This window comes from Heterodontus francisci, chromosome 17 (genome assembly GCF_036365525.1).
Source record: "Heterodontus francisci isolate sHetFra1 chromosome 17, sHetFra1.hap1, whole genome shotgun sequence".
NCBI lineage: Eukaryota > Metazoa > Chordata > Chondrichthyes > Heterodontiformes > Heterodontidae > Heterodontus > Heterodontus francisci.
The window spans coordinates 73774623-73796270 of NC_090387.1; the positions used below are offsets into that span (position 1 = coordinate 73774623).

Consider the following 21648-nt stretch of genomic DNA (forward strand, 5'->3'; position numbering starts at 1 on the left):
TTATGTGAGGAACAAGAGGATGGCCAGAGTGAGGGTAGGGCCGATCAGGGATAGTGGAGGGAACTTGTGCCTGGAGTCGGAGGAGGTAGGGGAGATCCTAAATGAATACTTTGCTTCAGTATTCACTAGTAAGAGGGACCTGGTCGTTTGTGAGGACAGCGTGGAACAGGCTGATATGCTCGAACAGGTTGAGGTTAAGAGGGAGGATGTGCTGGAAATTTTGAATGATATGAGGACAGATATGTCCCCGGGGCCAGACGGGATATACCCAAGGATATTACGGGAAGTGAGGAAAGAGATTGCTGCGCCTTTGGCGATGATCTTTGCGTCCTCACTGTCCACTGGAGTAGTACCGGATGATTGGAGGGTGGCAAATGTTGTTCCCTTGTTCAAGAAAGGGAATAGGGATAACCCTGGGAATTATAGACCAGTCAATCTTATGTCGGTAGTGGGCAAATTATTGGAGAGGATTCTGAGAGACAGGATTTATGATTATTTGGAAAAGCATGGTTTGATTAGAGACAGTCATCATGGCTTTGTGAGGGGCAGGTCATGCCTCACAAGCCTTATTGAATTCTTTGAAGATGTGACAAAACACATTGATGAAGGAAGAGCAGTGGATGTGGTGTATATGGATTTAGCAAGGCGTTTGATAAGGTTCCCCATGGTAGGCTCATTCAGAAAGTGAGGAGGCATGGGATACAGGGGAAGTTGGCTGTCTGGATACAAAATTGGCTAGCCCATAGAAGACAGAGGGTGGTAGTAGATGGAAAGTATTCAGCCTGGAGCTCGGTGACCAGTGGTGTTCCGCAGGGATCTGTTCTGGGACCTCTGCTCTTTGTGATTTTTATAAACGATTTGGATGAGGAAGTGGAAGGCTGAGTTAGCAAGTTTGCCGATGACACGAAGGTTGCTGGAGTTGTGGATGGTGTGGAAGGCTGTTGTAGGTTGCAACGGGCCATTGACAGGATGCAGAGCTGGGCTGAGAAGTGGCAGATGGAGTTCAACCTGGAAAATTGTGAAGTGATTCATTTTGGAAGGTCGAATTTGAATGCAGAATACAGGCTTAAAGACAGGATTCTTGGTAGTGTGGAGGAACAGAGGGATCTTGGGGTCCATGTCCATAGATCGCTCAAAGTTGCCACCCAAGTTGATAGGGTTGTTAAGAAGGCGTTAGGTGTGTTGGCTTTCATTAACAGGGGGATTGAGTTTAAGAGCCGCGAGGTTATGCTGCAGCTCTATAAAGCCCTGGTTAGACCACACTTGGAATATTGTGTTCAGTTCTGGTCGCCTCATTATAGGAAGGATGTGGAAGCTTTAGAGAGGGTGCAGAGGAGATTTACCAGGATGCTGCCTGGACTGGAGGGCATTTTCAACGAAGAAAGATTGAGGGAGCTAGGGCTTTTCTCATTGGAGCGAAGAAGGATGAGAGGTGACTTGATAGAGGGGTACAAGATGATGCGAGGCATAGATAGAGTGGATAGCCAGAGACTTTTTCCCAGGGTGGAAAGGGCTATCACCAGGGGGCATAATTTTAAGGTGATTGGAGGAAGGTTTCGGGGAGATGTCAGAGGTAGGTTCTTTACAGAGAGTGGTGGGTGCGTGGAATGCGCTGCCAGCGGTGGTGGTAAAAGCAGATACATTAGGGACATTTAAGCGACTCTTGGATAGGTACATGGATGATAGTAGAATGAAGGGTAGGTAGTTAGTTTGATCTTAGAGTAGGTTAAAGGTTTGGCACAACATCGTGGGCCGAATGGCCTGTACTGATCTATGTTCTCTATGCAGAATCTAGTTGAACCATCAGGTTTAGGCATTAATACCAGTGGGGAACTCCAGGTGCTTTGACTGGGTTCAATTAGGTGGTTTCCCAACATGTATTGTATTTCTGCTTTCACCTGGGCCTGTTTCTCTGGATTTAAGTGATAAGGATGCTGTTTTGTAGGAAAGGATTCCCCTACATCCACATCATGTGAGGCTAAGGTTGTACATCCTGGTTTATCCCTACAGACTCCTTTAACTGCTGTGACTAGTCTTGTTAGGTTTTCTCATTCTTCTGCATCTAAATATGAAAGCATATTGTCCAATCTCCCTAACAATTCAGTATTAGTTAACCGGATAGTAGGAGGTTCAGTTTGAGAACAGTCCAGGCCTCCTTCTGCCTCATTCTCACTGTCCCTTTCATCCTTCACTGTCCCGACTACCTGTACTTGCTTTTTCCTCCTCCCGACAGTGATATTCTTTCAACATATTGATATGACAGCTGATTCTTTTTCCAGTGATCTGGGGTGTCAATCAAATAAATTTACTTTCCCAATTCTTCTGACCACTTTATATGGACCACTGAACCTTGTTTTCAGGAGTATATTAACACCTCATCTCCTGGCTGAAATGTTCAGATCTTGGCATGCTTGTCTGCCCATTTCTTCATGGTTGTTTGGAAAGTTTTAATGTGTTCCTGAGCCACTTTGCAGGCTCTCATGAGCCACTCCCAGAACAGGAATACATTATCTAACAGAAGATACATCTCTCTCGGTTCTAAAAACCTTTCTTTAATTAGTTTTAGAGGACCTCCCTGATCTCATGTCCATAAACTAATTCAAAAGGACTAAAACCGGTAGACTCATTTGGTGAATCCCTAGGGGCAAACAAAAAAAATTCTAGACCTTTATCCCAATCATGGGATATTCATGACAGCATGCTCTAGTCATCATTTTGAGGGTCTGATGGTATGTTTCTAAAGCTCTGTGTCTATGGGTGGGAGGTTGAAGTCTTTGACTGTGTTATACCATTATTCATAACTTCCTAGTAAATTTTGGACATAAAATTGGAACCTTGATCTAACTAAATCTTAACCAGTAATCCATATCGATTGAAAAACTGGGTTAACTTCCCTACCACTACCTGAGCAGAAATTGTTCTCAAGGGAATGGCCTCTGGGAACCAAGTAGCCATATCCATGACAGTGAGTATATATTGGTGCTCGGCTTCTGTTTTTGGTAAAGGTCCAACACAATCTGCCAACACCCTACTAAATGGTTCCCCAAAAACTGGTATGTGAATTAGAGGTGCCAGTTTTATGGCAGGTTGCAGTTTTCACAGAATCAGGCATGTTTTACAAAACTGCACCACGTCCTTGGAAAGACCTGACCAGTAAAAATGTTGACTTATACGCGATTGGGTCTTCCAGATCCCCATGTCCTGCTATAGGAATTTCATGGGCGATCCTTAATATTTCCCAGTACTACAACTGATGACTAACTGTCCATTCTTCATCCGCAGGTGTGAGGAGGTCTCCACTGCCTCATCACAATCCGATTTTTGATATAGTAGCCTTACGGAACTCCCTTTGCTTCAGCTTCAGTATAGCCGATTGTGCCACTTTATTTAAGTCTGGATCGGCTTGCTGAGCCTTGAACAGAGAAGAATTACTGAACATTTCCTTCGGCTTATTCAAATTCCCAAAGAAAGTTTCAGATATTCGGCTATCTGACTGTGGTGCCAATTTTACCTCCAACAATGGAACTTGTTTCACCATTGTTCAGGTCAGTACACATGAAGGAAAAATTCCTGCAACCTTTCCCTGCAACTGTTCTGTCTCTGCCTTCACTTGGTTCTTCCATGACTACTGGAGAAGCTACTGGCCAGATCATTCCCCGTGAGGTCAACTCCCTCTACAGGCAAACTATGGTCAACTCCTACAGTTACCGTTCCAGACATTAGGTTACCCTCGAGGTGCACCCAATACTCCCCACCATACCATTCACTAAAATCTTGGCATTCAATGTGCTCTCCGGTGAAAAAGTTGTGCCTTCCCCCAGCAAGAGTTTGGGTGGCTCCTGTATCTCTAAGTATAACTATACATTTACCTGCCTCACTTGAGGGATAAAGAATTACTTTTCCTTTCGCCAAGAATTCCCCATTACTCTTGGGTATCTTGTTCATCCCCTGCACTAACAGCGGTTTTTGTACTTGGGACTTATAGCTGCAGTTGGAGCTACAGCCTTATCTGTTGTACTCCCAGCCAGGGCCTTTTTCTCTGCATTGGCCTTGTGTATCCCAATAAGTCCTATGGGTTGACCTCACAACTTCCAGAATTCTACATGAAGGGGTCCCACCTTGTGATAATGGGAACACTTAGGCTTTCGGATCTCACTTCCACCCTCAGCATCTTCCTTTCTCAACTGAGCAGGAGATTCCTGGGCATTCCCAGCTGCCCCTTCTTGTCCCCAGCTACTTGCCTTCCTTTCACCCCCTCCCCCACCTTCTATCCTTTTCGGGTTTGTGGGAGTGATGGACGAAGGGTTTAGGCTTATAAACAAGCTCATAATCATCAGCGATTTCTGCTGCCTGCCTGGCTGTTGAAACCTTCTGGTTCTCTACATGGGTTTTTACTAATGGAGGGAGTGAACTTTTAAATTCTTCCAGAATTAGTTCCCCAAGGTTCTCAAACATGGCCTCTACCTTTAGTGCCCACATCCAATGATCAAAATTTAATTTGCACTACCCTCTCAAATTCTATAAAAGTCTGCCATGCTGTCTCTGAAGGTTCCGAAATCTCTGCCTGTAAGCTTCAGGGACTACCTCATAACCAGCAAGAATAGCTTTTTTTGCCATCTCAAGCTGCAGACGCCTTCTCAAAGCATGGCATAACCTTCATGAGCTCTGCCCATCAGCCTGCTTTACATAAGTGTGCAGCTTTCCTTCGGCCACTTCATTTGTTTGGCTATCTTTTCAAATGAAATGAAAAATGCCTCTATGTCTCTTTCTTCAAACTTCGGGAGGGCTTGCACAAATTTCAATAGCTCTCCACTGGGTCCTGGGCTGGAGTCAGATCTTTCCTCTGAATTTTTCACTGGAGTCAAGACCACCCCTTAATCTTAGTTCCATCTTTTTAAATTCAAATTCCCTCCTTCTCTTTCACATTCTCTGAAATTCAAGCTCAAGTTTTTCCAATTCTATTGCTTTTTCTTTGTCAACTTCAAGCCACCTCATCTGCAATTTTAGCTAATTCAACCGTACTACCATGTGGTTCACCTTCTTATTGCAAATGCTGTGCTATTACTGCAATTATGTCTGCTTTCTTAGCTCCTTATTAACAATTTTGCCAATTCCTTCAGCCTAGCCTTGGTTAAGTTTCTCAAATCACTCAGGGATACATCCTCTTCCCCAGAAACATCGTAACAACTGACATTCCGGTAGAGTAAAATTTACTTCAATGCACAAGAAACCTGGTGTTTTTACTTTTCCTCTTTTTAATTAGTATCTTCTTTGGCCTCCTTGTCTTGAAAGACAATGGGTAAGTGCCTGGAGGTGGTCAGTGGTTTGTGAAGCAGCGCCTGGAGTGGCTATAAAGGCCAGTTCTCGAGTGACAGACTCTTCCACAGGTGCTGCAGATAAAATTGGTTGTCGGGGCTGTTACCCAGTTGGCTCTCCCTTACGCTTCTGTCTTTTTTCCTCCCAACTGCTAAGTCTCTTCGACTCGCCACACTTTAGCCTCGCCTTTATGGCTGCCCACCAGCTCTGGCGATCACTGGCAACTGACTTCCACGACTTGTGATCAATGTCACAGGACTTCATGTCACGTTTGCAGACGTCTTTAAAGCGGAGACATGGACGGCCAGTGGATCTGATACCAGCGACAAGCTCGCTGTACAACGTGTCCTTGGAAATCCTGCCATCTTCCATGCAGCTCACATGGCCAAGCCATCTCAAGCGCGCTGGCTCAGTAGGGTGTATATGCTGGGAATGTTGGCCGCCTCGAGGACTTCTGTGTTGGAGATACAGTCCTGCCACCTGATGCCAAGGATTCTCTGGAGGCAGCGATGATGGAATGAATTGAGACGTCGCTCTTGGCTGACATACATTGTCCAGGCCTTGCTGCCGAAGAGCAAGATACTGAGGACACAGGCTTGATACACTCGGACCTTTGTGTTCCATGTCAGTGCACCATTTTCCCACACTCTCTTGGCCAGTCTGGACATGGCAGTGGAAGCCTTTCCCATGCGCTTGTCGATTTCGGCATTGAGAGACAGGTTACTGGTGATAGTTGAGCCTAGGTAGGTGAACTCTTGAACCACTTCCGGAGCTTGGTCGCCAATATTGATGGATGGAGCATTTCTGACATCCTGTCCCATGATGTTCTTTTTCGAGGCTGATGGTTAGGCCAAATTCATTGCAGGCAGCTGCAATCCTGTCCATGAGTCTCTGCAGACACTCTTCAGTGTGAGATGTTAATGCAGCATCATCAGCAAAAAGGAGTTCCCTGATGAGGACTTTCCGTACTTTGGTCTTCGCTCTTAGACGGGCAAGGTTGAACAACCTGCCACCTGATCTTGTGTGGAGGAAAATTCCTTCTTCTGAAGACTTGAACGCATGTGAGAGCAGCAGGGAGGATCCCAAACAGTGTAGGTGTGAGAACACAGCCCTGTTTCATGCCACTCAGGATAGGAAAGGGGTCTGATGAGGTGCGGCTATGCTGAATTGTGCCTTTCATATCGTCATGGAATGAGGTGATGATACTTAGTAGCTTTGGTGGATTAGTATCACCCCACTTACAATTGCACATCGTCAACTTTGGTATCACAGACAATGAGCCCCCCAATTCGATGTTATGACCAAGGCGGGAGGAGTGCACTGTCTTTTCTAGTTCCACTTCTCCACAGGTCACATCTATTTAAATGTTTACCTGGTTACCAATACAGCCAATCATATACTCTATTTCTTTTATCGCCGAATAAAATCCACCAACCAGATTTCTTTAATAAAGAACAAAATTATCAGTTTATTTATTAAATAAGACTTAACCAGTAACGAAGAAAAGCATTAACACAACGATTAAAATATTAAAGTTCTCTTTCTAAAAACTCCCCAACTATACTCAAAGGAAAAAAAAACATTCATTCTGCAGAAGTCTGTTACAAAAAAAAACTACTTTGGCCAAATACCAGCTAATCGACGATAAGAAGATATGGAAGAAAGTCAGCTGTCCCTTTTTTGGTCTAGCATCTGGGTATACGGAGATGGGTCACTAGGATTGTTTCAGAAGCCGTCCGTTCTGGAGATGTCGAGAATTATTCTAGTAGGCTTTCTAGGAGAAATGTGGCATCAAGATTTTTTGCCAGCACATACTTGAATCATAGGATTTTTCCCCCAGCTCCTCAGGAGCTATACGACACCAGGGATTTTTCACCACACAATGGATCCTGGCAGGATTTCTTCAGAAAAGGTAGAGAAGGTGGTGAGTCGGGTGATTTTTCTCCTTGGCAGGAAAACACCAACTGTCTTTAAACAGTTCATACCACAACTAAAACTGAAAACAATGTTCAAACCCAAAGTGAGTCGACCCCCTGACCTCCATAAATATTGTCGGAAGTCACACCTGCCAAATGAGAGCATTAATTTTGTTATATGGGACACAATTTGAATATTTTTTTATTGGACATGGCAAAGAACTTGTTTAAAGAAAAGAACTGAGCGGATGAAAACATGGTTGCACATTTGCATTCTGAGACACATGAATGGAGACACAATGGGGGTGCTCCTTGATTCAATTAACAAGATTGGTCTGTACAATAGTGATGATTAAAAGACACCGACAGCTTTTGACTTTGTAAGAGACAAAACTTAACCCCCACCGAGTATGTTTGGGAGGCACTGAAATCTAACCACCCTCCAAGAAGTGGCTGCTTCCCTGCTGCCCAGACTGGGGCTTTTGACTGCAATTTGAAAACCAAGGAGATCTCTCTCTCTCTGTCCAGCAAAGTCCCAGGGAAGCCACGGTGGCAGATTAGGCTTCAAGACTACAAACGAAGCCCTCTTTGGCCTTCTGGTACCAGAGGAACAAGTTTGGAATTGTGCACGTGGCCCCAGCGAGGACTCCCAGACCCTAACTTCAATCAAAGACATTATATCAAAGACACAGAAGTCAGTACCTGTATTCCAATTATTGCCAACTCTACTTCAACGCGCCCCCCCACCCCCACCCCACAACTTTCTTCTCCTCTATCTAGACGTGTATATATGTCTCATATGCATGTGAGCGTGGTTGAGTCAAGTACTTTATTAATTTTAACTGGGCTAGAGTGATAAGGCTAATAAACTTGCATCTTCCTTGTTTAACCTGTCTGATTGGTTCATTTGCAATTGTAATGAAAGTGCAGTGAGCAAGGGCTCACTGGAGGTGGAAAGCTAAAAAATCACTGTTTTAAAAGAAAGACCCTGTTATGGCCAAACCAGGAAAGGGGCAAGAGGGGAGCCTAAGACCCATTCCTCACCCGGTCGTAACACTTGACGTGGTTCTCTGGAACCATTTTTTCCCCCAGGTCACCAAAGATTCTGCTGTTTTACTGAGCCCAAATCACAGGTAGCCTCCAGCACAGCTGGCTTTCAAACAACATCTTGTCCCGTTGATGAACTTGATAAAAACACATCCATGGAATCTTTTCAGTTTTCACACAAATCTTCAAAAAAATCATTTAAAAAAAAAACAGAAGCACTTTTGTAACAGTAGCCACCAATGCTGCAGAGATTAAAATCAGGAATGCACAAGAGGCCAGAATTAGAGGAGTTCAGATATCTTGGAGGGTTGTGGGGCTGGAGGAGATTACAGAGATAGGGAAATGTGAGGCCATGGAGCAATTTGAAACGAAGCACGAGAATTTTAAAATCAAGACGTTGCTTGACCAGGAGCCAATGTAGGTCAGCGAGCACAGGGGTGATAGCAGAACGAAACTTAGTGCACATTAAGACATGGGCAGCAGAGTCATAGACAACTGCAAACTGTCAATCGCAGTATGCCAAGGCTCAGCTGCCAGAAAGTGGATAGCAGAATGCCCAGCTGACAACTCGGGCACAATGTGGACCTTGCTCACGTTACTAGCTCCAATAACAGAAGCGCTGCTAATGTTTGGCTATGACTTAATAAGCAGCTATCATGTAGAAGGGGAAAAATGGCTAAGATTTCACTGTTAATATTTTTATTTCAAAGTAATGGTAATAAACTGACACTTATGTACATTATGAAAGTCTGAATTGCACACGAGCAGCAGATACACGCTTTCCATTCAGGTATACAAATAGTACAGCTCCAGGCAACGGCTTTCAATGCTCTCACCAGGGCAATGCTTTCTGCAACGAATTAGACTAGCAGCCTTTGAGTCTCATAACCCTCCTGGGTATGTACACACTTGGTGATGGACTCTCTCCCTCAACCACAGAATTATTGCATATCACATTCTGTTCCTGTATTGCAAGACAAAACCAGCGTTTGTCTATGTGAATCTCTATTCCCCAAATAGACAGAACCCAAAATCAAGTCATCCCATTTAAATTAAGAAAGGTTAAGGTATTACACAGTATATCGTGCGACCTCGATATTCTTCTGCCTGGAATCCTCTACTCCATTAGCAAATATAGACTCAGATCTATACAGGGGGATTTAAAAACAAAAGTGGCTTCAAGTGGCAGTGCAATGGGCCAGCCCACAGCAGTAATAACACTAAGTCCCATTGAATCATTGCTTGTACTCTGAGCTCTTGGTCGCCCTTTTGCAAGAATCAGTAAAGAGGAGGTTAGAAGCTCTCTTCCCCCTAACCCCAGAGGAAGGGAAAAATATACACTAGGGTGAAGGAGTCACTGCAAACTACCGAGTGGTCTCCTGAAATTGTTAAGTGATAGGCATTAATAGGGGCAAAGAACACGGGAATGCCAGGCAAGGATCTACGAGAGAGGAAAAGTAGCAGGAAAAATGACAGAAACAGGCTTTTATTCAAAAACACTCCCTGGAAATGTCAAATATGAAAAAAGCTGTAAGCATGTCAGAAACCAGTAAAACTTTGGAAATGAGACAAAATTAATCATTACATTTAGATAAAGGCCATGGTTTACAATAAAAAGAGAAGTTGGTGGATTACCAGGAGACAGCTCGGGTAGGTCAGTCACATAAATAAAGCCCAATATGTGAGGACAGGTGGGCCTGTTTAAACAAACAGAGCTTTGTTTCCTTCCCAGGTGCAGTGCAGCAATTTATTTACGACATCAGCACCAGATTTAGGCCACAAATATTTAGGCCACAGATTTCCAGGCCTAGCGAGTCAATGATGGCAAGCACAGAACCCCATCAGGCCCACTTGTAGATCTTGACCATTTTTTCTGTCAGAGTTCCCAGGAAACTGGTGTGATTCACCATGAAGGGACAGATATCCAATACCGGCTGGTCGGCTTGAAGCTTCTGGATGAGAGCGCCACTTCCTGCATTCCACACCTGCCCCAGCAAGAAAGCACAAAGGGTTACAAGGTTGGGCACCTTCAGATGGAAATTGAACAGAGACAGCTTGTAGAATTCTAGAGATCAAATGACCAGGGTGTCTGTCTTTAATTGCTTCAACCACCAATAACCACTGTCCAACCCTGGTAGTTCCACATTTGTGGTAGATTGAGAGAAAGGTTGGAAAGATGACAAAATACAAACACCAGGAACTGATGTAAAAATAAATGCTGGAAACACAGCAGATTCACAACCAGATGATCCAATATGGGTGTGCGGTCCATGCATACGCCCATCTTTTCCTTCTTTCACAGATGTGGAGAAACCTGTTGTGCATACCCAGCATTTTATTTAAGGCGGAAAGGCTGCCGACACTAATGCAACACTGACACAATCCCTCAATCATCCTCCCACCCACAGGTTTACAAACATCCTTCTGTCCATCCATCACTGCTCATATTCCCACACCCTTCTCTCTCAGCAGCAAACACACACACACAAAGCAGCAAACACACACACACAAAGCAGCAAACACACACACACAAAGCAGCAAACACACACACACAAAGCAGCAAACACACACACACAAAGCAGCAAACACACACACACAAAGCAGCAAACACACACACAAAGCAGCAAACACACACACAAAGCAGCAAACACACACACAAAGCAGCAAACACACACACAAAGCAGCAAACACACACACAAAGCAGCAAACACACACACAAATCAGCAAACACACACACACACAAACCAAGACACACCGATGCACGTGCACACACACAAACGCACACCAACACACACATAGTGGTCTTCTATGCAGCAGCCCCCCTCCCCCACTTTCACCTGTCCATCTCTCAGTCCTCGACTGCTTTTCATGTAAAGGTCACCTTTAGCTGTCCTCAGCAAAAAAAATCAAGCCAGCCAGACTCCCTTGCTAAATTGCATAATGTGGCAAATGGAATGTAAAGAAAATGCAAACACATTTCTATGACACCACGTCGGAGTTCAAAAATCAAGTTGATCCAAACAGCTTTGACTAATTTGTGTTTTAAATTGGATTCAACCCTGGAATCAAACTCCAGTCACAATTGGGAGGACAAGGGTACCACACACCCTGGACGCTCTCGTCAGTGCTGCCCATGACGAAGGTGCCTATTTCATAGCCACATCATTCATTGTGCACAACAGAATCTTTAATCAAGCACAAGGATACCTGCTGCCACTGTGTGGCTTAACTCAGCATCACACCCACAAGTATAAAACCAGGAACCACTAAAAGGGTTCCATAGGGACAATCAAGAAACACATGAACAATATACAGCAAGTCACCCAGCTCATGAGAGTGGTGTGCACTGCACTTGCAGCTGCAGTACAGGATCTGTGAACACTGAACAGCAGTATTCATAAAGGCACCGTGTCATTATCTGTAGTACAGCCCAACGACACTCCAATGAGTCTTTACTGCAGCTGTAGCGTAACATTGAAAGTACAGCTGCTAACAATCAAGCACCATGCACTGCACAGCAGATAGGGAGCCTGTAGTATATCACAGCAGGGCACAGGCTCATTGTCCTCAAACATGTATGGACAATGACCATCAATTAGCTGGAGGTCTGCTCAAGTGTACTCCATCAGCTTACTTGCAGAATTTAACAGATTACCCATGCTTTCTCTTTGGGATATTACATGTCGAGAAAACTAAATGTTAAAAATACAAGAACAAAATAGTGTGATGCTGGAAATCTGAAATAAAAACAGAAAATGCTGGAAATACTCAGCAGCTCTGGGAGCACCTGTGGAGAGATAAAGGAGTTCATATTTCAGGTCTGTGACCTGTTAAGAACACTGCACTGTGGTGCATTCTGCCTTCACAACTTTGTTCTTGCACATCATTTTATTTAAAAATCACCATTTGATCAAGATTTTGTGCTGAATACAATAGACCATAATACCACATGCGTCCCCATTAACCGAACCAGCAGTGATGCTGCAATCCTGAGCACAGAACATCAAAAAGGCAGGATGAGAGTGGATATCCAAAATGCAGCCGATGATGAGGTTGCAGGCTAAAAAAGATTGCCATCACTTACCATAGCGCTGTTGGTCGCCTCGTCGCCAGCACATACCAGGACACTGCCGTCTTTCTCTGGACTTGTAAAAATTGCATTTTTAGTTAGCAGTTTACACGTAGGGCCCGCATTGAATGTCTGTACCGGGTAACATGTGCAGACAAGGTTCTCAAGCAACTCTGTGGAGGGACTACTTGACAGCTCCATCATCACACACCGTAAAGAATTGTGAGTTTTACCTGTTTAAAAAAAAAAATTCCATTAATACTGCATTCAGGATTGACAAGGAAGTTCAATTTTGAACGTACAAAATTCTCCCCTCCTACATAGAACAGTACAGCACAGTACAAGCCCTTCGGCCCATGATGTTGTGCCGAACCTTTAACCTACTCTAAGATCAAACGACCTACCTACCCTTCATTCTACTATCATCCATGTACCTATCCAAGAGTCGCTTAAATGTCCCTAATGTATCTGCTTTTACCACCACCGCTGGCAGCGCATTCCACGCACCCACCACTCTCTGTGTAAAGAACCTACCTCTGACATCTCCCCGAAACCTTCCTCCAATCACCTTAAAATTATGCCCCCTGGTGATATCCCTTTCCACCCTGGGAAAAAGTCTCTGGCTATCCACTCTATCTATGCCGCTCATCATCTTGTACCCCTCTATCAAGTCACCTCTCATCCTTCTTCGCTCCAATGAGAAAAGCCCTAGCTCCCTCAATCTTTCTTTGTAAGCCATGCCTTCCAGTCCAGGCAGCATCCTGGTAAATCTCCTCTGCACCCACTCTAAAGCTTCCACATCCTTCCTATAATGAGGCGACCAGAACTGAACACAATATTCCAAATGTGGTCTAACCAGGGCTTTATAGAGCTGCAGCATAACCTCGCGGCTCTTAAACTCAATCCCCCTGTTAATGAAAGCCAACACACCTAACGCCTTCTTAACAACCCTATCAACTTGGGTGGCAACTTTGAGCGATCTATGGATATGGACCCCAAGATCCCTCTGTTCCTCCACACTACCAAGAATCCTGTCTTTAAGCCTGTATTCTGCATTCAAATTCGACCTTCCAAAATGAATCACTTCACACTTTTCCAGGTTGAACTCCATCTGCCACTTCTCAGCCCAGCTCTGCATCCTGTCAATGTCCCGTTGCAACCTACAACAGCCTTCCACACTATCCACAACTCCAGCAATCTTCGTGTCATCGACAAACTTGCGAACCCAGCCTTCCACTTCCTCATCCAAGTCATTTATAAAAATCACAAAGAGCAGAGGTCCCAGAACAGATCCTTGTGGAACACCACTGGTCACCGAGCTCCAGGCTGAATACTTTCCATCTACTACCACCCTCTGACTTCTATGGGCCAGCCAATTTTGTGTCCAGACAGCCAACTTCCCCTGTATCCCATGCCTCCTTACTTTCTGAATGAGCCTACCATGGGGAACCTTATCAAACGCCTTGCTAAATCCATATACACCACATCCACTGCTCTTCCTTCATCAATGTGTTTTGTCACATCTTCAAAGAATTCAATAAGGCTTGTGAGGCATGATCTGCCCCTCACAAAGCCATGATGACTGTCTCTAATCAAACCATGCTTTTCCAAATAATCATAAATCCTGTCTCTCAGAATCCTCTCCAATAATTTGCCCACTACTGACGTAAGACTGACTGGTCTATAATTCCCAGGGTTATCCCTATTCCCTTTCTTGAACAAGGGAACAACATTTGCCACCCTCCAATCATCTGGTACTACTCCAGTGGACAGTGAGGACGCAAAGATCATCGCCAAAGGTGCGGCAATCGCTTCCCGTAATATCCTTGGGTATATCCCGTCTGGCCCCGGGGACTTATCTGTCCTCATATCCTTCATAATTTCCAGCACATCCTCCCTCTTAACCTCAACCTGTTCGAGCATATCAGCCTGTTTCACGCTGTCCTCACCAACGACCAGGCCCCTCTCACTAGTGAATACTGAAGCAAAGTATTCATTTAGGATCTCCCCTACCTCCTCCGACTCCAGGCACAAGTTCCCTCCACTATCCCTGATCGGCCCTACCCTCACTCTGGCCATCCTCTTGTTCCTCACATAAGTGTAGAACGCCTTGGGATTTTCCTTAATCCTACCCACCAAGACTTTTTCATGTCCCCTTCTAGCTCTCCTAAGTCCATTCTTCAGTTCCTTCCTGGCTACCTTGTAACCCTCTAGAGCCCTGTCTGATCCTTGCTTCCTCAACCTTAAGAAAGCTTCCTTCTTCCGCTTGACTAGCTGTTCCACATTTCTGTCGTGCATTTCCCCGAGAACATCTGTTCCCAATTTATGCTCCCCAGTTCCTGCCTAATAGCATTGTAATTCCCCCTCCCACAATTAAATATTTTCCCATCCCGTCTGCTCCTGTCCCTCTCCATGACTATAGTAAAGGTCAGGGAGTTGTGATCACTATCACCGAAATGCTCTCCCACCGAGAGATCTGCCACCTGGCCTGGTTCGTTGCCAAGCACCAAGTCCAACATAGCCTCCCCTCTAGTCGGCCTATCTACATATTGAGTCAGGAAACCTTCCTGGACACACCTGACAAAAACTGCTCCATCCAAACTACTTGCACTAAGGAGGTTCCAATCAATATTAGGGAAGTTGAAGTCACCCATGACAACAACCCTGTTACTTCTGCACCTTTCCAAAATCTGCCTCCCAATCTGTTCCTCCGTGTCTCTGTTGCTATTGGGGGGTCTATAGAAAACTCCCAACAAAGTGACTGCTCCTTTCCTGTTTCGGACTTCCACCCATAATGACTCAGTAGACAAACCCTCCTCAACAACCTCCCTTTCTGCAGCTGTGACACTATCCCTGATTAGCAATGCCACTCCCCACCTCTTTTCCATCCCTCCCTATTCCTTTTGAAACATCTAAACCCCGGAACATCCAACATCCATTCCTGCCCCTGTGATATCCACGTCTCCGTAACGGCCACAACATCGTAGCCCCAAGTACTGATCCATGCTCTAAGTTCATCATCCTTATTCCTGACACTTCTTGCGTTAAAATAGACTACAGATGAGGATGTTTACAGAGATCCAGTTCCACAGGCACCAGCAGCCCTGCAAGACCAGGAATGTGTCCAATGTTCATGCGTGAGCTGCAGCATGGCAAGAAGTGCGCTCATGGGTCCTTCACAGCTGGGGCCTGATGCTGTCTTCACCCAAATGGGTGACTGAACAGTTATCAGGACTACGCAACCCTGGTGGTTAAACCTTTACTCACCCAAGGAAACTGAAATCAAGAGCACTCTGATTTGTTAGCCAAGCCACATTGCTCACAAGTTTCAGTGCCTATACTGCTGCATTAAGCATGCAAAATCACCCCCTCCCCTCCCAAATGCTGCTCCATGTACTTGGCCTATAAGTAACAAGGCAGTGTCGCATCATGGGTTCAATCTGTATATCTGTGCAGCTTCCAACTTCCAAGGGTAACAGGTGCGCTTTGTATGTGTTTGTGGATTTCTGCTCCCAGAAGCAGCCCCCCTCCAGAGTTCCAGCCATCAGACCACCACATGGAAATGCTGCAGACGCCATACGTGGGAGGTAGGATAGTGACGTCACAGGACACCTAAACATCAAAATGTACAACAGGGGAGAAAAAAAAAGGTTATAATCTGCAATTACATGAGAGAGAAAATTAAAATTGGTTTACATGCTAAACTGCATTAGGTTAGGAAGGGAGCAAACAAGAGCAGCACAACTATTCATCCAGTCAGTAGTAGTTATACATAGATCAAAAAACCCTCTTAAGGTGCAATAACTGAGGCAGACCCTCAGAAAAATAGAACAGATGTGAGGGACAATTTTTCTCGGATACAATCTGGGTCAGTCATGTGACTTCTGCCTGAAAATTTACTCAAGGAAAAAGGTGCCCTGATGTCTCTTCCACCTCTCAATCCCTGGTCGCATCAATCAGCATACTTCTAGAATGCACCTTATACATTCTTTAGTTGAGGCTTAAGATGTACTTTAAAAAGCAGAGTTACACACTTGAATATTTGAGTACATTGCAGGTGAGGCTTCCCACCTGGTCCATTAAGACAACGTGCCACAGCATTAGCTCCCAGGAGATCCAGACCACTGTGCGCCTTGTTACCCAGGGAGCATGCCAGGTTAGAAGGTACAAAGGCAGTGACCAAGTAGACAAGCAAAAAGTAAAACTTCACAATGTACTGTAAAGACACACCTGGAACCCTGTGATGGCAGCTCCTGGACATGTGTTGTGGTGTCCCTCATGTCGTAAATCAAGATAGAACCATTTATCAACCCAGCATAGATGTAGTTTGTGTCATCAGAGCACCAGCAGCAGCTCCAGACAGGGCGACCGGTGTTGTACGTCTGAACCACAGTGTTGGCAAGCAGGCTACAGAGACAGAAATTAACAGGGTCATTGCAGGCAGGTTAGGCCAAGCACAGGGTAATGGAATGGAACGACAAACATCTTGGGCACCTTGCCACTGGAAAGAAAACAATCATCAGCTGAAGCAGAGACGTTTGAAGTAATGGATGGGGTGAAAATTGATAGGCAGGATGTACTAGAAAGGCTGGCTATGCTTAAGTCGCCCGATCTGAATGGCTTGCATCCCAGGTTGCTAAATCTTCCCTCGATATTGGGCTGGGGGGGTGAAAAGAGAGGATTGGAGAGTGGTAAATGCAACCTATTATTCACGAAAATGGTGGGCTGACATTCCTAGTAACTGCAGGCTGGTCAGTTTAAGATCAGTGGTGGGTAAGGTTTTAGAAACAATAATCAGGCACGTGGAGAGGTTTGAGTTAATTAAGGAGAGCCAGCACAGATTTGTAGAAGGCAGATTGTGTTTGACTAATCCAATTGAAATTTTTGATGAAGTAACACAGAAGTTGATGATGGGAATGCAGTGGATGTTGTCTATGTGGATTTGACAAAATACCACATAAAAGTCTGGTTAATGAATAGGAGGGTAAGTGTCCAATTGGATAAAAAGTTGGCTGAAGGACAGAAAACAGCAAGAAGTGATAAAAGTTGTTTTTTCAGACTGGAGGATGGCATACAGCAATGTTCCCCAAGGGTCAGTACTAGGACTTCTTTTTGAGATATAATGACTTGGACATTGGAAGACAGAATAAAATTTCAAAATTTGCCGATACCAAATTTGCAGGAGTGGCAAATAGTGAGCATGATGCCAATTGACTGAGTCAGGACATAGATAAGCAAGCAGAATGGGCAGACAAGTAACAGATTGAATTTAATAGAGAAGTGTGAGGTGATGCATTCTGACAGAAGGGACAGGAAGAGGCAATACACATTTAATGACACAATTCTCAAAAGTGTACAGGGACAGAGGGACCTGGGGGTTCATGTGCATAGATCTTTGAACGTGGCAGGACATATTGAGAGCGCGGTTAGAAAAACATATGGATCTTGGGCTTCATAAATAGAGGTATTGAGTATAAAAGTAGGGGAGTTATGCTGAACCTTTATAAAGCTCTGGTTAGGCGTCAACTGAAGTATTGTGGCCAGTTCTGGTCACCATACTTTAGGAAGGATGTGAGGGTCCTTGAAAGGGTTCAGAGGAGATTTACCAGAATGGTTCCAGGGGTGAGGGATTTTAGCCACAAGGTTAGGTTGGAGAAGCTGGGGTTGTTCTCCTTGAAGCAAAGGAGATTGAGGGGAGGTTTGATAGTGGTGTACAAGATTATGACTGGTTTAGATGTGATAAAGAAAAGCTGCTCCCATTAGCTGATGGTACAAAGACAAGGGAACACAGATTTATGGTGTTGGGCAAGGGATGTGAAAAAGAACTTCTTTTTTTTTTAAAACATAGCAAATGGAAATGACCTAGAACACTGCCTAGAAGGATGGTTGAAGTGGAGACAATAAATGATTTCAAAAGGAAATTGGATGGGCACTTGAGGAAAATAAACTTGCAGGAGTTATGGGATAGAGCGGGGAAATGAGACTGACTGGGTTGGTCTACAGAGAGCCGGCGTGGACGCCATGGCATCCTTCTGTGCTGTAATGACTAATTCAGACAAAACATGGCTGCAATTCTGTTCCCAGTGAGTATAGTGAGTGAGTAGCAGGGCTGTACAGACTGGGAGGGTCTTGGCTGAGAGCCCTGGCTAATCTGAACCTCGGGCAGCATTAGGATGCTACAGTCAGCCTGAGCAGCCTTCAGCTGCTGTTTCTTTTTGGGATGTGAGAGATGCCAACAATACCTTCACCAGTTGAGGTGGTAATGGTGGGCCTTCTTCTAAAGAACATAGCAGGAGTAGGCCATTCAGCCCATCGAGCCTACCCTGCCATTCAATACTATCATGGCTGATCATCCACTTCAATGCCTTTTTCACACACTATCCTCATATGTCATTTGTATTTAGAAATCTGTCAACCTTTACTTTAAACATACTAAATGACTGAGCTTCCACAGTCCTCTGGGGTAGAGAATTCCAAACATTCACAACCCTCTGAGTAAAGAAATTTCTTATCTGTGTCTTAAGTGGCTTCCCCCTTATTTTGAAAATGTGTCCCCTGGTTGGAGACTCCCCAATCAGGGGAAATATCTTAGCTTCATATACCCTCTCTATCCCTTTGAGTATTTAAGACTATGGGGGGAAAAAAAATCTTGCTCGGCAACCTCAGAGGACATCAATTACATCCAATGGGACTACAGTCACATAGACCAGAGCAGGTAGATATGTTCCACTAATTCGGGACGATAATGAACCAGCTGTGTTGTTAAAACAATGTGGCAGATTTTAGGGTCAATTTTGTGGTGGCCACACATCACCAGATTTATTGAATTCAGTTTCACATCTCGCCATGATGTGATGTAATTTGAACTCAACCTCTGGAATGCAAGTCTAGCACCATAACCATTTAGCAGCCATAGTGAGATCAGAGCTAAGGCATCAACCAGGGAACTTACTCCTATATTACCAACAACTTCTTATAGAAGTGCATGATTGGCCTGCTAACTAACGGTCAAGGCTCTCATTCACATAGGCAAGGCACTGGGGAATGGTGACTGCCCACTGAACCAGACTCTAGGAAAGAGCCAGCACTATCAAGAGGAAAAAAAAATCCAGGGAGCCGGTCTTCTGAAACCCCATCTGTGCTCATAGATGTGGTGGAGTGTGTAGGTGGAATAGTGACTGCTCCTGGAAGATGAAGTGGCAGTTTAGCTGGTGAAAACAACATGCTCAAACCAACTGATTTAGTCAAATCAGAAGTGTGCAGGGATCCAATATTTCCCCCATCTCCAAGGCAGCCAGGAGACATGCAGAAAAATGAGAACCTCAGGTCAGTGTACCTGAATGGGAGATGTGCGCATGTTCCTCAAGCTCTAACAACAGGGGTTAACAGGCATTGCCCAAGGCAGAATCTTAGTCACTACTCTGGATGGCACCAGTGACAACTGCCATTGTCAATGCTTTGATCCTTCTCCTCCTGTGCCACAATGGCCATGCAGCTTGATGCCCATTTACCTGGTTAATTTGATAGTGTTGTCCAGGGATGCAGACAGGAGGACACTGTCTGTGCGGTCACTGAAAGCCAAGCCTCGGATTTGTTTGGAATGGATCGGAACGTATTGGGTGCTGCGGAAGTTCATCCCACTTATCTTCTTCACACCACACCCTGTGCACCAGACAAACAAGGCAAGCTCGGGTGACAATTGAAGTATTGGGAGTAGAGAGATTTTTTTGGAAACTGTAATGGTCAACACTTTATTAGAAAGTAGTTGTAGTTATAAAACCCCCTTTGAAGCTTACCAGGGAGGAGAGTTGTTTGAGGAGAAGGTTGAGACACAACGAGACAGCTCATCAAAGCGGAATAGGCCATGACACGACAGTTCCCATTCTGCGAAACCATGATGCCTTTCTCAAAATGGTACTTGCACTGACTTTGACTGGAACTGAGACCAGTTAGGGAATTATTGGAACTGGAGGGACCTTGAGAAGCACTTGGACCGTGCTTGGCAATCAAACATCTCAGCTCCTGTAGTAGTGACACAGAAAATTGAATGCCATGCTTGCTAAAGAATCTAATATACAGTTACATACACAACCCATATAGTCACAGTCAGAGGGAACTGAACATATAACCACTTTTAAAGGATATTCAGCACATGGCTATAGATGTACATAGGTAATTCAGTACAGACAAGATTTAATACACAGCTCCAAATACACCTACACACAGGGAATTCAAGATATAGCTGCACAAATAGGAAATTTCATATACATAAAGTTCAATCTTCAGCGACATGCAAAGGAAACTCGTTCCACACTCAGCTGCTATTTTCTACTCTATGCTCAGTTTAATCTGAAATATTGTTGTCTCTCTGCTCTACAGCCCACTTAATGTTTGACTGATTCTCCATTGTTGACTCAATGTAACCTACAAGTTTTTTTGTCTCTAATTAGTTTAACCGTTGTCCTTCAAACGCACACAATGCAAAAAAAGCTACATGACCAGGCATTAATACATAGAGCTGTACACATACAGGGGAATTTAATTTCCTTATTCCTACTTTGATCTCTTTCTTTCTGTTCTCACCTGTATGGCCATGAGTAGAGCTCCACAAAGCTGTTGAGTTTCAATAATGGTTGGGGGCATCAACAGAACCATTTATTAACTCACCAATTACAGAAAATGTACACAGGGTGAGCAATTTGGGCCAAATCAATAGATTCTGGATAACTTTAAATAAGTGGATCAAATGTGACACTGTCCTTCAGTGCAGCTTTTGGGATTAGGAGAATGCAGACATCTTTACGCCATGCAGAAATAACAAAGGAACAAATCAAACAAGGGATCATTGCTGACAATTTATTAAAGCAGTGTTATGTGGGTATAGGAAAAAGGTTTTACGTTGAATTAATGCGAACGAGTATACAAAGAGGATTTACTGCACCTACATAAGACTTTGATACATCTACAGTTGTTACTCTTGTGCCCAGTTCTCGTCCCCAGACATAGCAAAGGATATAAAAGGATCTAGAGAAGGTGCTCAGCAGGGCAAATTGAATGAGACCCAGCCTCAGGGATTTAATTATTTGGAGAGGCTCCTAATGTTAAGGCATTTACTTTGGAGAATCACAGATTGAGGGATGATGGAGATTTGTTTAAAATAAAGGGATGGGATTGGTTTGGATACAGAATGGTTGAATAGATTGAGATGGACAGGGATGGCAAAACTAGAGAACACACATTAAAGTAGTTAGGCAGAGACTGGTTAAAGCATTGGAAAGCTTTTGTAACCACAAATAAACA

At 44.4% G+C, this 21648-nt stretch overlaps 1 protein-coding gene across 3 annotated transcripts in view; it reads right to left on the reverse strand.

Moving 5' to 3' along the window:
* Positions 1-6755: 6755 nt before the first annotated feature.
* rfwd3 (ring finger and WD repeat domain 3) overlaps positions 6756-21648 on the reverse strand; it is a 58129-nt gene continuing 43236 nt past the window's right edge. For all 3 annotated transcript variants that reach the window (XM_068049671.1, XM_068049672.1, XM_068049670.1), the window contains exons 8-13: positions 20145-20370; positions 19860-20010; positions 16579-16755; positions 15746-15960; positions 12364-12581; positions 6756-10264 (exon numbers count right to left, since the gene is read on the reverse strand). In XM_068049671.1, the coding sequence (XP_067905772.1) occupies positions 10121-10264; positions 12364-12581; positions 15746-15960; positions 16579-16755; positions 19860-20010; positions 20145-20370 (1131 nt within the window). In that variant the 3' untranslated portion in view covers positions 6756-10120. The remainder of the gene's footprint in view (positions 10265-12363; positions 12582-15745; positions 15961-16578; positions 16756-19859; positions 20011-20144; positions 20371-21648) is intronic.